Below are 17,617 nucleotides of genomic sequence, written 5' to 3' on the forward strand. Positions count from 1 at the left end.
AGTGGTCCCAGGAGATCATATACCCAAGTGAATTGTAGCCACTAAAGTTGTGCAAGTACATTCGATGATGTTCCCACAACAATGAAATTGCCTAATGTCATACTTCTCAGAATGTATCTAGTCAGACATATTCAGATGAAAGACAGTACATGTGAATTGTGAGTTGATTATCATCTCTTCAAATCTGGACAATTTTAAAATATGAGTGGATAACTGACAATTATCACAGTTTTTGTACTTTTACATGTCACCCATTTACAGTACAATTGGGATCTTTTTTTTCTTTGATGCAGTTATGATTCAAGAAGATTACCACAGTCAAAATCCTTATCATAATGCAGTCCATGCTGCAGATGTTACTCAGGCCATGCACTGTTACTTAAAGGAACCTAAGGTAAGAGGTCGACCTTGACTTTAGGTGTAAATTGTAAGAAATTTGCTTTGAATTTACTTTCAGATACTTTTTCCTAAGTTCGTGACTTGGCTGCACTGGCAGCCAAGAACCAATCTTCCACAGATATTGCTAAATTAATATAGTAATTGATTTAAACTCATATGTAAGAGTGAGTCTAAACATGAAATAGAAAACAGAGACAGAAATCACAGCTTCCTCAGTGACAACCATGATTATTAACATTGTCAATAATTCAAGGATATCAGGCTCAATTGGAACAAAATTCTTTGTAGTCCATGTAAGTTCAGTCTTGAAGACAAAATGTAAATACTAAAGGGAGAAATGATGTATGTATGTTTTTAAGTGTGAACTGTAGTATGGGAGAAGGCAGTTGCTGCATTGAGGGCTCAGTGATTCTATGTCCTTAATCAAAGCTTTGGCTTTTATAGAGTTCATTGAGTTTGTTAATGATGAAAAGTGTTTAAAATCACATTTGTCTTCATTTATCCACAAGCCTCCCCAGCCTGCTTAACTAACTGCCATCTCTTAGATTTCCTAGCTCCTGGCTGTAGTTAGGTGTGGCCAGTGGAAGATGGGGAGTGGGAGGAGCCCTCTCTATTTAGGTCAGCCCTCCTCTGTGCTTCAGAGAATTTATCTCCATTATTTCATTTTCCAGACTTGCACAGAGGTTCTTTATCAATTTCTCCCACAAAGTTCTCAAAGAAAGGTTTCAGCTTGGCCTTTTAAAATTTTTAATTTAAAAATTGGGATAGTTGAGAGTATACATGTGTCAAAACTGTATGCATAAAATGTATATATTTTATTACTGCATGGAAGTTATACCATAATAAAGATGATATTTAAAAAGTCATGATACATATAGTAAAAAAAATGGGACATGAAAGATCAGATGACTGGCTGTGTTCTCAGTTCAACTGGCACAAACTGGTTTAGTTGTTTTCCTCCTCACATCTAGCCAGAATAAGGGGAGAGAACTGTTTTGAAGTAATGCTAGGGGCACTACTAGGCAGATTCTGGGGTGGATGTCATTCATGGGCTCACATGGCTCTCAGTTACATCTGCAGGTGATGATTCCTAAATCTCTCTCTCAACTCTGATTTCTTTTCTATACTTAGGACTCTTATCTCTAGTAGACATCATCTTTTTGGTGTCATACAAATACATGCAATTCCACAAACACAAAGTGGAATGTATCATGTGCACATTATTCTTGCACTGAGTACAGACTACATAGCTGATGACAAAGAATATATATAAGAAATGAATTTTGACCTTTGAAATTTTAGTTGTGGAACATGTCAGAACCTAACGTGAAAACCACAAGGATGGTCAGCCCTGTGAAGTGCTACAGGAACACAAACCAGTCCTTTGCTGAGAAAGTGGCTAGAGGGCGGGTCAGTGGAGTTGGGCCTTATAGGATAAGGATAAGTAGAATTTTGCCAGAAAAAGAGGGCGTTCATGAGAGCAGATGCTAGACTCAATGTGACTAATTTAATTGTCGAATTTCAGTCAGCTAATATTAGACTTTTTTGTTGTAGATTGTTTTATTGTATCAAATAAGTTTGGTAATGATTATTGAAGATAAAACTATAAGTGCCAGTTTACAGATTTCCCTCTTGTGTGACTTGACTTTGTGTGTACCTTGTTCTGAATGTATACATCCATTGGGAGAGAATTTTATTACACACTTGACCTAGACTTCTTCCTGCATGATTCCTCAGTAGCTTCCTTAAATATTAGGACCACAGTAATAACCTTGCATTTAAATTACATTATTGAAATCCAGTGACCAATTTATTTGATAGATAAACGCTCTGGAAATTATAGGTCTTCTACTACTTTGTAATAGCTCCAATAATGAAAATACACACACCTGTGTTTGTCATTTTTCAAAAACCATTTAAAAAATAAATGGTTTATACTTCAGCTATCATTTTAGGTAAGTGTGTTAAAAATGAAGCAGTATAAAGATAAGCTCTGTAAACTCCATAGGACACTGTTATATCACGCCTGCCACAGTGTCCTGATAAGGTAGTACCTGGCAGGTGTTGGTGGCATTAATGAATAGTCTGCCTGAAAAAAATGATATGAAGTGGGGGAAGACTGTCAACACTACCACTGGCTGCTAATTCAAAACTACTCTAGTGGTGTAGAGTTTACTTCAAATATGTGATTAATTATTCTTTTGTCACACTTTAGCTTGCCAATTCTGTAACTCCTTGGGATATCTTGCTGAGCTTAATTGCAGCTGCCACTCATGATCTGGATCATCCAGGTGTTAATCAACCTTTCCTTATTAAAACTAACCATTACTTGGCAACTTTATACAAGGTTAGTGCAATTTTATCATCAAAGTCTGATTTTTTTGCATTTTAGAATAAATGTTTCATATTTTGAAGAAATAAAAGTAGCAAAAATAAATTCTCAATGAATGCTAGAATTTTGACCAGATTAATATTACTGACAAATAATTCTTTGTTTAGAAAGAGACTTACCATTAAGTAACTAAGAAACATACTTTTTGTAGAATACCTCAGTACTGGAAAATCACCACTGGAGATCTGCAGTGGGCTTATTGAGAGAATCCGGTTTATTCTCACATTTGCCATTAGAAAGAAGGTAGGTTGGATTAAGACAAATTTAATTTGTTATTAATTATGGAAATTAAGTTGGCAAATAAATCTACTAAGTTTTGAAATTAATGTTATTATGTCCAGGTGTTCTATAGTTTTCAGTGTTTGTTAAACTAAATGGATAAATTATCTTATTTAAAAATATATTTATCAAAATTTCAAATGTTTAATCCTGTACTATATATTCAGTCAGTAATATTTTAGTTGCTATTTATTTTTATGAAAGACCATTCTATGAATTTGAGTACTAGAACATTTACTCCAGATACACAAGGGCTCAGTCATAGGTTACTACTTAAATAGGTCTTACATATTTCCACTGTATGCTCAGCTGAATAAAACCTTAAGGTCTAGGTGTAAAGGCAAATTGTGTAGAAAGTAATTTTTCTATATAACAAGTAGATTCATTACAGTCTGTCTCAGGAAGTTTTCAAAATTGCTGAGAAGGAAAGAATGAAACTGTGTCCTCAAGAGCATAGTTCTAAAGTCACTTTTAGAGCTATTAAAATAAATAATGAAAAGAAAATAATATTTTAGAAAAATAATTTAATGTTAGGCAGGACATTAAAAGGACTATTAAAAGCATCAGTGTAAATAAGTTCAACATGGTGGTGGTGAACTGCCATGGTATAGTCCACAAACAGACATGAAAGTAGTGAAAATAAAAAGGTTTTACTGATGCTGCACATAGAGAAGATGCACTTCAGAAAACCATGTACCATCCATCAAGAAAAGTGGTGAGGTATCAGGGTGTGTGCTTGAGTATTAAAATTTACACTCATTTACCTTTTTCCTTTTATAATTTAAAACTGTTTTCTTAAAAAACTGTTTTATGTAATGACTATAAGGAAAAAGCTGGACTTTATTTTTTATTTTTTTAAATCTATTCATGGTTACCATTTGGAGTATGACAATACTTCTGGTAAGTAAACTGTTTCTTGCTGTAGCACAAATATAAAAATTGCTTAAATTGTACAGTATTTATTTATCTAACTTTGGGGATGTTTTTATTAAGACAGATTAACATATTTGCCTCATTGTTTACTTTTTATCCTCTTTTGCATTTGATGATTAACTTTGTTGATTTCTGTAGGTTTAATAAAAATAAACTGAAAATGAGGAAAACTGTTAATAGTATCCTTTTACATTTTGTTCATTTAGGGTTTATTTTACTTATTAGTCAATTTTGTGAGTGTTTTAATGTGTTTGTCAGCTGTTTGCTGACCATTAAACAAATATACTTGTATTAGAACAAAGGGAAGGGATTAGTTACTTGACATGAGGTGATTTTAATGTTTTATATTTGCTATTTCTATTAGCATGTCACCTTTTTCTTCCAGAAATTTGAATATTCATATACAAATATTTGATTAATTCTTGAATTTGACTTTGAATATATAATCAAATTTAAACTTTATTAATTTTTTAGTGGTATCGTCAGAATTTCCTTAGGCATATTTGTCAAAATGCCTGAGGTGGTCATTTGTTGAATGGTCTAGTATTCTCTCCATTTGAATCTTCCTTCTGCCTTTCAAATCTCAGGCACCAAAGAGAAACCAAAGTTGTTTATCCTCAGCACAAGAATTTTCCAGCAAAGAAACCCTAGAAAAGGATTTTCTCAAATACCATACCAATGCTATATTCATTTTTTTAAAGCAAATAATTCTACCTTGGTTAGCAAAAACAAAGGCACTTTTTTGGGCTGTTTGTATGTTGGCATTTTCTTACAAACTCCCTTGGTTTTAGTTTTGATTGTTTTAATAGTCTTTAAATGAATTTTTTAAAATACATTTTTTTTGTAGATAAAATTTTTAAGTTGGATGACAGTTTGAATATCGTAGGGCTCTGTAAAGCTTTGCTTAAGGGGAAAAATCAAGAATAATTATTTAACTAAAAGTCTTATACTTTCTTCTTATATTTATTTAATTACAGGCAACAAATGGAGACTCAGATAGGTGCTTTGATACTGGCCACAGATATCAGTCGTCAGAACGAGTACCTGTCATTGTTTAGGTCCCATTTGGATAGAGGTGACTTGTGCCTAGAAGATGCCAGACATAGGCATTTGGTTTTACAGGTAAAATGAGGGTTGGAAAGGTTCTATTTCTAGGGTAAATTATGTTACTATTACAATAAAAATAAAATATTCTAGAATGTTTTTTCAGGGTAGTTAATCTGGAGAGACACCTAAGGTGTTTCCTTAGTCAGTATACACTTTCCAGGAAAGCACTGGCAGATCTGCTGCCTGGAAAGGCACCATGAGCCTGGTGTTTTGTTTTGTTTTTAAGTTGTAGATGGACACAATACCTTTATTTTATTTGTTTATATTTTTATGTAGCACTGGGGATCGAACCTAGTGCTTCATGCATGCTAGGCAAGTGCTCTACCATGGAGCCACAATCATGGCCCCCGAGCCTGGTGTTTTTATACTCAAGAATTCTGATGAGAAGAAAATGTCTGCAAGATCAGAATACCATGATCAAATTATGTTGTGGACATGTACAAATATGGCATAATTAATTCTGCTATTATGTATAATTATAATGTGCCATTGAAAAACAACAAAACCAACAACAACAAAATATATATATTTTTTTCTTTTCTTTTTTCTTTTTAGTTTGTTCTAGGGATTAAACCCAGCATCTGATGCATATTAAACTTTAACATGTTGTACAATTGAGCTATACTCTAGCTCTTTTTCTTTTTCTCTTCTATTCTTTTCTTTTTCTTTTTTTTTTTTTTGCGACTTGGGATTGGACCCAGGGCAATTTTACTACTGAGCTACATTGCCAGCTCTTTTTATATTTTATTTGAGAGAGGGTCTCGCTAAGTTTCTAAGGCTGGCCTTGAATTTGTAATCCTCCTGCCTCAGCCTTCCAAATCACTGGGATTCCAGGCACATGTCACCGAACCTGGCCTCTTTTTCTTTTTTAAGTGTTCTTTTTCCCATTGTTAGGGTATGTTTAAACTTAGTACAATTGAGATCTTATGTTTTTTTTTCTCACCACAAATTTAACATTTTGTTTGCTAGATGGCTTTGAAATGTGCTGATATCTGTAACCCTTGTCGGACCTGGGAATTAAGCAAACAATGGAGTGAAAAAGTAACAGAAGAATTCTTCCACCAAGGCAAGTTATAGTATTGACTAATAAATTATTCAGTCCATGTTTTAGCATTGCATGAACAAAATAAGAACTCAGCATTTATAAGAGCCTCTTGATATTTTTAACAATAATTCATAGATGTGTATACAGCCAGTATAATGTGCACATAGTGCAAATTGAGCATCTGTTTTGAAAATTAGTAGTCTTCTTTTGGAATTATCATATATACATATATTTATGCATTTATGAATATACATAGTGTAGGCTGGAAATTTTATTGTACAGAAAGATTTCTCTGAATTTGCTCCATCCCTTATTGTATGTGGAAGGCATGTCCGTGTAAACATGTAAGACTTTTTTTTGTTGTTGAATGTGATTCAAAGTCAGAGCCCAGGGGTCTCCATTTTATGCAGCACCCTTTTAAAAACTAAGTTTTAAACTAAAATGCTGATAGAATTATAGTCTTAGGGTACATTAGTAAAGGTTTTCTACTTCTTTCATTTAAATATCAACCCAGCAACCATTTCTATGTATGAATAACTTAAAGTTCAAAAAATAATCAAGCTGTCTCCCTCCCTGGAGATGGCCTGCATTATCCCTTTAATGTGCCTTTTCTTTCCTGAGTAAACCTCTGTCTAAAAGAAAAAAAAAAAGAAAAGGAAACTAATTGAGAAGTTGTCCTCATGAAGGTTAAATATATTTTTCTAAGGTACTTATAGGAATGATGCAGACATTAATTATATATTTAGCCAATAGATGTGTTCCATCTTAATAATTCCTTTTAATTTTTAGGAGATATAGAAAAAAAGTATCATTTGAGTGTGAGTCCACTTTGTGATCGTCAGACTGAATCTATTGCCAACATCCAGATTGGTAACTATATACATTTAAATATAGCTGGTTTGAAAAAATGTCATTTTAATTTTGTCAAGAAGAGAAATTATTCAAAATATATAATCTATATTGAAATTGTGCTCATTTCTAGTTTTTAAAATAATTTAAGAAATCTTATTCTTGTTTTCTCGTTAGGACTCTTTCACCCTCTGTGCCCTTCCATTCTTTGTTGTCTGCATCCCATGACTCCTTTTTCTTGAAGACCCAGCTCACATGATGCCTCCTCCAGCATGTGCTTTTCACTCTGCAGGCAATGTTAGGTGGTCCTCTTCCAGGCACCAAGTGCTTACACTATTGCTCACACCTTGCCTTGCCCTTGGTTGAGTATTCCTAAAGCCTGGCACTGTACCTACACACAGGAGGCTGTGGAGAACTGTTTGTTGAATGAACTACTAACTGTAGTAGAACACAGTGAAATATTCTGTGATTGAAGCATTGTGGCTTGTAGAAGAGCAGAGGAATGATAGCCTGGCATTGAGTGTTTTGGGGTTTGGTTGTAAAGTAGGGAATGGTGGAGACAAGTAGCTCAAGAAGGTATTGAGGTAAGAATGTAATTTTTGTAGATGGTATTGATTGAGTAGGGCCTTTTGAGCATTAGGTTGAACTTCAAAAAAAAATAAGGTTTCTAGAAATTGAGAAGGTAGAACAATTCTGTGGCATAATACTGCGAAAGGAGGATCATGCTATAGAATCAGAAATTCAAAAATGTAATTATTATGTTGTAACTGTAAAGGATTCACATGCGGAAGAAAATGGGTAGTGAATGGCTTGACTGCAGAGGGACAGGTAGAGAAGCTGTGACAGAGAGTGGTCAGACCTGTAGGAGTGCATAGGGATGCGGAACCTCTGGGAAAGCCCAGACTGGCCTGGAGTACGGAAGTTAGCAGATGGATAATACAGTTAAGAAATAGATCTGCTCTGTCTTGATTGTCAAGTAGGATAATTTTCAAATGCAAAATAATGGATGAAATATGGGCAAAAGGGAATTGAAGATGAGTGAATGAGTAGTAAACTTACTCTAGCTCTTTTAAATAAATGTCTTTTTGCCTGAGGAAATGACTCCCTATTTTAACTCATTTTCCCATTGTTCTAGATGTAGAAAAATGTATAAAAATCTTAAATATAGTACATAATTATATGACTATGTAATTTTTATTATTAATATAATATATAAGTTGTAGATTATGAGCTCCAACCTATCTTAATGCACCTGGGTCAATTTCATTGAAATACTCACAGAATTAAAAACTTGGGTCTTAATAGATTAATAGAACTTGCAAATGAGGTTAAGAAATTCACAATTTTTCTAAGAGTGCAGAAGCTAGACTCCTCAAATTGTTCATCTCGAAGTGCAGGTCTGGTCAGTGTTGGGCAGTTCTAGAATGGGTTGTCAGAGGACCAGGGATAAGATAAATGATGTGATGAGGAGAGTGGACATCTGCTGACTCCTCGCAGCCACCCTAGGAGTCGAATACTGCAAGTCCGCCATTTTCAGATAGTTTGCCCACCAATAGTTAACAAGCTGTAGGTGTAGGGCTTCAAATGGGTCTTTGTGATGTCAAATCTTAATAGTGATTACCTGGAGCCTGCTTAGGATTAGTGAGTGTGAGTCATGCGTAACAAATATAATTTTCTTTGATGTTAGTTTTGCTGAATAGTTCCTGGGTAAGAGTGAGGTATTTGGCAAAGCACCCTGTGAAATTTGTGCAGATAGAGGCAGCTGTGCTTGAAGAGTCCCAATTGACAGAGTGTACCTCTGAGAGGCAGCTGCATGCCTGTGCCCACAGCCCTGGCCTGTGTATTTGTATCTCAACCTGTTGTAACAATGGCAAGAATCACATAAAACGAATCATGTAACACCTACAATAATAAGGTTCTACATTTGGGTACAAGCCCTCAACTGTTGGTGATTTAACTGTAAAGGCCTGACTCAGCAGGACATGGTGGCTAGAGGATAGCTGCCAAAAGCTGCTCTGTTCTTGGGCTGTATTAATGACATTCTTCTCTGTTATCTCTTTCTCCTCACCATAACATAAGCTCCTTGAGGGTAGAGATGTTGTGTTTTGTTCACTACTGTATCCCCAGCCACCCTGGATGGAACAGTGCCTGCCCGACAGTAGAATCTCAGTTAATATTATGTGGAGGGAATGAATCAATAAAAGAAAGTTTATTGCAGATCATCATAACTGTTCAGTTACTATAATTATGTGCACTTAAATAAATATCAACCATAAGACCATATAGGATTTTCCTAATTAAAAATAGTTTGGGATAATTCCTTTAATTTTAGTGAGATCCATCTGTGGTCCACATATTTTACTTCAAGAAAACTCTTAAATGTGAAGACTCAGAAATACTATGTACTAGTGTGCTCTGTTTATTTCTCACTTTATTAACAGGTCAGAATTTTAGGAAGATAATGTGTATGTTTTGATTTGATTGATAAGCTATTTCCTAGGAGGCTTCTTTGGACTAAGTGAGATAGTACTTAGTATGAAATCAGATATGATGTTCAGTAGAGTATTATATAACCTACAGATACAAACAATTCTGAAATGACTTGTTCTCCTTTTCTATGAATTAAGCTTCATCAATTATACTATTTATTTATAAAATAGGACCCTGGCGCACTTTTGGTGTTCACTGCAATAATTTTTAAAAGTTAATCTCCCCTGTTATCTTTAAGCTGATTAATTCTTCTTCTGAGTTTTAGTTCTAAAGTTAATTAGACAAATTGTTCAATTATTATCAAGAGACGTTTCTGTCCCTGAGGGGTAAAGCAGTGAGTTCACCAGTTCCAGTTCTGGCCTCGGCACCCACCTCCTGGAGGAGACACCCCATCTTGACCTCCAGTTGTCTCACTGGAACTAAACTTTGAGTTGTGTTGTCCTAGTATCCTCAGAGTCCATGTGGCCAGTGCATGTTTGCATAAGTATTAAGATGTGTTTGTTCAACTGAGAGACATAATCAGGAAAGACTTAATAATGTTTATCAGTTTACCTTTAGGTAAAGTTCCATTGAGTTTTTTAAGGAATAGATTCTTCAGAGAAGATGTGTAAATTATACATGAACACACATATTTAGAATTTTTGAAAAGATTTGGGTAGTATTGGAATAGGACTTAAGAAGGTTAACGTCGTCTAGATCTCTAAATTGCGAGCATTCGTTAATAGCCATTTTCTCTTATTTTTCAAGGTTTTATGACTTACCTAGTGGAGCCGTTATTTACAGAATGGGCCAGGTTTTCAGACACAAGGCTATCCCAGACAATGCTTGGACATGTGGGACTGAATAAGGCCAGCTGGAAGGGGCTGCAGAGAGAGCAGTCCAGCAGCGAGGATGCCAATGCCGCATTTGAGTTGAACTCAAAGTTATTACCTCAGGAAAACCGGTTATCATAACCCCTGAACCAGTGGGACAGAGGTTTTTAGTAATGTGAAACGGGGTCTTGAGGTGAGAGAACTTACTCTTGACTGCCAAGGTTTCCAAGTGAATGATGCCAGCATTATTTATTTCCAAGATTTCCTAAGTTGGATCATTTGAACCCACTTTTTAATTATGAGACGTGAACATACAGCAATATGCTTTTGGCTTTTGTGTGAAACCTTGAATATGCAAAGCCCAGCAGGAGAACCCGAAAAGAGTAAAAAAAGAAGTGTCTCAGTGTGCCACGCATTTTTCAAAGCATTTACTCTTCAAACATGAAACTTGAACTGAATCTTTCAGCAGCAGTCTCTTGGAATTCAACCAGTCTGATGCAACATTGTGTATCTGTACCTTCCACTAAGTTCTCTCTGAGAAAAAGGAAATGTGAAGTGCCCAGCCTCTGCTGCCTCTGGCAAGACTCAGTGTTTACAAATCAACTCTGAAAATATTGGTTCTAAATTGCTTTGGAGCATGATTGTGAAGGAACCACTTAAAAAAAAAATTTAAAGATCAAACTTTAGACTGCAGCTCTTCCCCCTGTTTGCCTTTTTTCTTCTTTGGATGCCACCAAAGCCTCCTGTTTGCTGTATTTTATTTCGTGCACTGGAAGCTGAGCATTTATTCCAGTGCATTTATCATAGAGTACCGCCAAGCTTCTACTCCAGTGCTGTTTGGCAATGCAGTTTTTTTTAACTGTTAGTTTTTAATTTGGGGTGGGAGGGGAGGAACGCCAATGTCCTAGCTGTGTTATGATTCTGCAGTGAAGACATTGCATGTTGTTTTCACTACTGTACACTTGACCTGCACATGCAAGAAAAAGGTGGAATGTTTAAAACACCATAATCAGCTCAGGGTATTTGCCAATCTGAAATAAAGTGGGATGGGGAAGTGTGTCCTTCAGATCCAGGGTACTAAAGTCCCTTTCGCTGCAGTGAGTGAGAGGTATGTTGTGTGTGAATGTGTGGATGTGTGTTTGCGTGCATGTTTGTGCATGTATGACCGTGCATGTGTTATATTCATCCATGTGGGAAAGGATTGGAAATGTAAGCTTTTATTTATTATTTTAGAATGTGACATAATGAGCAGCCACACTTGGGGGAGGGGGAGGTAGGTAAGCTGTAACAGATTGCTCCAGTTGCCTTAAACTATGCACAAAGCTAAGTGACCAAACTTCTCGTTTTGATTTGAAAAAAGTGCATTGTTTTCTTGTCCCTCCCTTTGATGAAACGTTACCCTTTGATGGGCCTTTTGATGTGAACAGATGTTTTCTAGGACAAAATTTAAGGACTAATTTTAAACTTAAAACATTCCACTTTTGTAATTTGTTTTAAAATTGTTTTATGTATAGTAAGCACAACTGTAATCTAGTTTTAAGAGAAACCGGTGCTTTCTTTTAGTTCATTTGTATTTCCCTTGTTACTGTAAAAGACTGTTTATTAATTATGTTTACAGTTTGTTGCAACAGCCATTTTCTTGGGAGAAAGCTTGAGTGTAAAGCCATTTGTAAAAGGCTTTGCCATACTCATTTTAATACGTGCCTGTTGCTGTTAACTTTTGATGAATAAAAACCTATCTTTTCACATTTTTATCTTTGAGATTTACCTTATAACTCAATCCTTTGGAAATCACAATGCTAAATTACTAGGAAGCTAGGGTTAGCTGTTTAGCTCTTGGGTTCATTCATCAGATGCTAATTCAGTCAGAGCTATGTGCCAGCACCATCCTATGGGGTTATCTACTATTATCTGCACATTACTAGTGTGCATGCTGAGGCCTGGTTACATAGTTTGCTCAGAGTCTTGACTAGTAACATGGTAGAGGTCAGCTTTGATCCGGCTCTTGACTCCACAGCCTTTTGTACCCATAGTTAGGAACTGCATAAGACATTACCTCTTGGCCTTTTTAAAGGAAGGTAGTAAGAAATAGCCACTCATATTAATGTAAGGATGATACCACTGGGCCTTTCCTACATCTTCCCAGTTCTATGTTCCTTTGTTATAAGGGACATGGTGGAAACTTTAAAGTCAAACATATTTGGCATTTGTATTAAAGAGTGATTTGTCCAGTGGAAATATAATGGAAGCCACTTCAGTAATTTCCAATTTTCTAGCAGCCACATTTGAAAAAAAAAAAAAAAGAAGTAGATGGAATTAATAACATTTTACTCCATTATATCCAAAATATTTTATTTCAACCTATAGTCAATTTTAAAAACAATGATCTTTTTACACTTTTTAAAAAATCTAGTGTGTATTTGATACTTACTAGCACATCTAAATTCAAATTAGCCACATTTTGAGTGCCCAATCCCCACATGTGGCTAGTGGCTAACATATTGAACAGCATGAGCACAGACCTTTGAGGATAGCAGAATTTTTACCAGGGGAAGGCCAAATGGCCACTCTTACTAGTGGCATCACCTTAGCAAATTTGGTATGTCCAGGGTCTGAAAGGTCCGGAGTAGAAGCTTACAGACATTTGTCAGCACATGGAGAATAGAACTATTTCATGGCAAAATCACATTAACCAAGCTCACAGTAACTGATATTTTTTAAAACTATCAATATTTTAATTCAAAATGAGAAATGTAACTATCAATCATTCTCTCCCTTTAGGCAAATCTTCTTGAGAAGCCAAATTATGAACAGCCGGTTCACTTGGTGAGCATGGATTCTGAGCAAGGGAAGCAAGTTGCCTCATGCCTCCATCTCCTTATGGAGATAGTCCTGCTGATATTCATGTTTGTGGACCAGGGTACCCTCTTCCCCTGGAAGATGCTAGAGATTCTCTGCCAGTAGTTACTTCTCCACATTAGCTTCTGATTGGCAACTCCATTAGATGTCATTGCCTTCAACATTGTTTCAGTTGAGCTTACCTAGGCTCCGTTCTACCTGTGTGTGCTTTCTTCTGCTCTGACCAATTGTTTGTCTTATAGTTTAATACTCAAAAGATTAGCTTACAGTTTCCACATTCTCAGGGGGACACCTTGGTGTTGCTTCCATTTTCCTATCAGTGTAATAAATCCATTCAAAAGTCATGTTTTGTTATGTATATGTGGGAAACACCTTTTATAGCCCTGCTTTTTAAATGGAGCATATGTTCCTTGAACATTGAATTTTGTAGAAAATTTTGAGGATACAAATATTAAGATCACATTTTTTAAAAATAAGCAAATATGGAACAATGTAAAGTCCACATGAATTTTTAAGATAAAATAGGAGACTTTAAAGAATTGTTAAGCATGTAACAGCCCTTTCAGGCTCTTGGCCTAATACTTCACTGGTGAGGGAATCTATTCTTTATGGATTAAGGTCCTTGGAAAGCAAATCTTGACAAGTCCCAGCTTAACGACAAAAATTGGTTCCTGATCAGTATTTGTACTCACTGTAAATGTGATGGTTTGTAATGATCCTCTTTGTATAAATAGTAACAATTACATTTTATGTCCTTTGCAAACACGGGAAATATCCTTGTACCTGGTGTACAGGTTAGAGGTGCTAGTAACTCCTTCAAGATTCCAAAAAGGGTCTCTTTTTTCCACAATGCTTTCTTGGCTTTTATTAAGCTTTCTATTTTCTTAAAACTTTAAAATTTTCACATCAGAAGTTTCCAGTGTCTCCAAACATCTATAAATATTTTAATGTATAAACTTTGTTTAAATTCCCTATCAGTACCTGCTGATTGAGAAAAGACACAATTACCAATAATAACTAATATGAATTAATATTGCTTTTAAGGAAATATGCATACTAGTCCCTACAGCATCAACATACATTTAAAATATAGTAGAATAGACATGTGCAGCCACTTCCTGTCAAGGTCCTAAAGATGACCTGTCATTTCAAAAACCCTGAAGGGTCCATGGTCTAAAGGTGGGGGGCGAATTGACAAAGGGCATATAATGGGTCTCTATCTTCCTGGTTCCTCTGCTTAGCATAGGGCTGGTATAAATTGGACTATCAGTAAATATTTGTTGAACAAATTAATGTTGAATTAATGTTCCCTTTTTACCTATCAGATTATCACTAAGAGAAATTATACTGAAACTAGTCTGTTTGTGCTGAAGTCATGTGGTAAGCAATATCTGAGTTCCTGTTGTGTACAGAGCATGGCACTGAATGTAATAAAAGGGGTTTTAAAATTGAAAACCATGGTCTCTGTTCTCCAAGTGTTTGGGTGACAAAATAATGTATGAAGTGTTTATCATGTTTATCTATATCATTCAAAATGAGCAAAGTGTTGAGAATGGATGACTAATGGTGAAAATGACATCATTTCTAGTAAATCCTATGTATAGCTGTTAATATCTGAATCATTTGGCTTCCACATTTGGTTCTAAAACAGTTTTAAATATCCAATGTACTTTTAGTAAAATTCTTTTTTATCAATTACATCTTAAAATCTATACTGACACTTTTAAGTTGTCCTGAAACCAATCTTAGTCTGGTGGGTTGGCAGAGGAAGAAAAACAACCCTGTTTTTAGTATTTGATTTCTTGCTGGCTATTATTTAAGACTGAAACAAAGTGACTTAGTCTATTGTAGCTATCCATTGATCCCAGTCTCTATTAAAAGAATTCCATCTTGTATTTATCTTTAAGCTCTGCATCTAAGATTTTTTTTTAACATAAAATTTGTATTTCTTCATTTATTGGGCTATATTCTCTAAAAAAAAAAAATCAGGAAACAAATGATATCACAAGTCCCTTTGCCTTAGCTGAATTTTATGAAAATTACATATTTGTTTATACACACACAACATAAATTTTGAAGGAAATGCCATAAAGAAGTGCACTTGTTTTAATTTGCTCAGGTTGCTATCAAAAAGAACCATAGACGGGGTGACTTAAAAACAACAGGTATTCATTTTTCATGGCTTTGGAGAGTGGAAGTCTAAAATCAGGGTGCCAGAATGGCTGGGTTCTGGTGAAGGCCTTCTTCCTGGTTACATCCTCTGGTGGCCAAGAGAGGGCTAGCTCCCTCTTCTATAAGACCACCAATTCCATCATGAAGTCTTTGCCCTGGGACCTAATTACCTCCAAGGGTTCCACTCCTAATACCATCCTATTTAAAGGTTAGGGTTTCAACACAAGGATGAGGGGAGGATGTTACACGTGCACTTAATAACTAACCTTAAAGTTCCTAGGTGTAGAGCTTGGGGGTATGTCTCAGTGATAGGACACTTGCTTAGCATGTGCAAGGCCCTATGATCAATTTCCTGCACCACACACACTATAAAAATTACTAGGTGAACTATTTTAGAAAACAACTGGGATTTCCCCTAAGAATCATCACAAGATGAGGGTTAGGTTTTTCTATTACAGGGCACAGGGACTCAGATTAAACGGGAGGAAACTGGGAGCTCTAATCATGAGGATTTATGTGGATGAAAATAATGGAGATCACTCCTAAGGCCATGCCTTAGGAAACAGAACCTGAGATGTGATCATTCTGAGACAGAGCTGCTTTCTCCCGTACTCTTGGCTACTGTTTCTCTTCCAGCTCTCTCTTTTGCAGTCTCTGTTTAAGGTAGCAGTATAACATGATTTTTAAAAAGCATTATTTCTGTAGCTTATAAGACTTGGGTTTGATTCCTTTGGTAAGTTACCATATCTTTTGAGTGATTTCCTACCCTGTAAAATGTCTTGTTTAAAAGTAAAATCATGTATTGACACTTTTGAGAGTGCTGAATCAATGCTACTATGAATATGCTTCCTAAGTCATTTCCTCAAAATCGTTGCATAAAATTCCTCATAGGTATAGCTGTACCTCATTAGTATCCTTATTTAAGCTCCTGGTACTACCTACCTTGCTCTCTTAGGTTTCTTATTCAGCTTCCTGGGGAAGAATCAAATTAGAATACCTACTGAGGCTGTGTCCCTGGGCACAGTGTATGCGTTATTAGGTATTCTGCCCTGCAAAAGGGGAAGGACAAGGACCATCAATTTGAATCCCTCCCCCATTAGCTCCCATGTGCTACTCTACCCCACTTGCTAACACCAGTATTTGAAAATGACTTTCTGACAGAACTCAAGTTCTCATGCTTTTCACCTTTAAGATGATACCAGAAACTGTTTCTGGTTTCATCTTCTTTCATCTTTTGATAAAAAGCATGTCTGACCAATGAGGAGGGATGGCCATATTAGGCAACAATGATAGTGGTTCCTTGTGCCTTTGGTAAAAAACCCTTGATTTCTTTCCAAATTAAGGCTTTTCCAGTTGTGAAGAAAAAGGATGTCTGTGTGACATGCATTTGGTATGGAATAGGAAGCATTATTTGGGTTATCTTAACAACTGCTCTCTTGAGAATATCTAAATGACACTCATGTTCTACGCTAATCTTACAGGAGTCATCTCACCTTTTCAAGAGGCTGGAGAAGCTGCCAAAGAGAAAAACGTGAGAAGTTCCAGCTGTAGGAACATTAAGTCTTTACGAAGTGAACTAAGGACAACAGTCCCCAGAGGGACCTCTGCAAGATTTCTGGGTGCTTGCTTGGTTACGCTATTTTTATTATCCTGTCTTCAAGAAAGAGTATTAAGGTCAAGGAAGAGCTAGCTTACAAGGTTTCCAAGAGAAGTCTAAGAAGAATCTTAAGAGATTCAAGACATTCGCTCAGAAGAAGGATGAACCTATAAAACAAGAGGTCCTTGTAATGAGAGTTTGTGAGCAGTATTGCAACAGTCTTACTATGAAACCGACTGTCATTCAGCCTGGCAGTCTCAGAGCTGCTTCTGTTGGATGAACCCTGAAAGAATTTCTTGTGCCATGTTCTATTCCCAGAGAACTATTTTTGGAGAAGTTATCAGAACAATATTTTTTCCAAAGTGTTTGTCTCTGGTAACTTATTACTTCATGTCTTCCTCTTCACTCTTGAGACAAAAAGACTCATAGGAATTCTTGAGATGGCAAGATGGAATATTATAGTCCTACCCCTTCCATCCCAATCTGTGCAAGTAGATGCATACAATAACACCTATTACAGGTGATGGCCCCTAGTCCTAGGAGAAGTCATCCTACTGGAAACTACAGATTTCATGTAAAATAATCTATGGTGGTAATAACTCATTTAGCCCTTTACTATTCATAGAATGTGCCCCAAATCATTATTCCATTTAATCCTCAATGGAAAAAAAAAAAAAATATAT

General features: G+C 35.9%; 1 protein-coding gene across 7 annotated transcripts in view; it reads left to right on the plus strand.

The window, feature by feature from the left end:
• Pde7a (phosphodiesterase 7A) overlaps window positions 1–17,297 on the plus strand; it is a 104,373-nt gene extending 87,076 nt beyond the window's left edge. For 3 of the 7 annotated variants that reach the window (XM_048782996.1, XM_048782997.1, XM_048782998.1), the window contains exons 7-13: window positions 294–394; window positions 2,615–2,746; window positions 2,943–3,034; window positions 4,981–5,125; window positions 6,080–6,176; window positions 6,945–7,025; window positions 10,242–12,054. In XM_048782996.1, coding sequence (XP_048638953.1) covers window positions 294–394; window positions 2,615–2,746; window positions 2,943–3,034; window positions 4,981–5,125; window positions 6,080–6,176; window positions 6,945–7,025; window positions 10,242–10,447 — 854 coding nt within the window. In that variant the 3' untranslated portion in view covers window positions 10,448–12,054. Of the gene's footprint in view, window positions 1–293; window positions 395–2,614; window positions 2,747–2,942; window positions 3,035–4,980; window positions 5,126–6,079; window positions 6,177–6,944; window positions 7,026–10,241; window positions 12,055–13,087 lie in introns of those variants that run through there. The other 4 variants (XR_007340558.1, XR_007340555.1, XR_007340557.1 and 1 more) reach the window with 4 other exon arrangements.
• The last annotated feature ends 320 nt before the right edge of the window (window positions 17,298–17,617 follow it).

This window comes from Marmota marmota, unplaced genomic scaffold, assembly GCF_001458135.2.
Source record: "Marmota marmota marmota unplaced genomic scaffold, marMar, whole genome shotgun sequence".
NCBI lineage: Eukaryota > Metazoa > Chordata > Mammalia > Rodentia > Sciuridae > Marmota > Marmota marmota.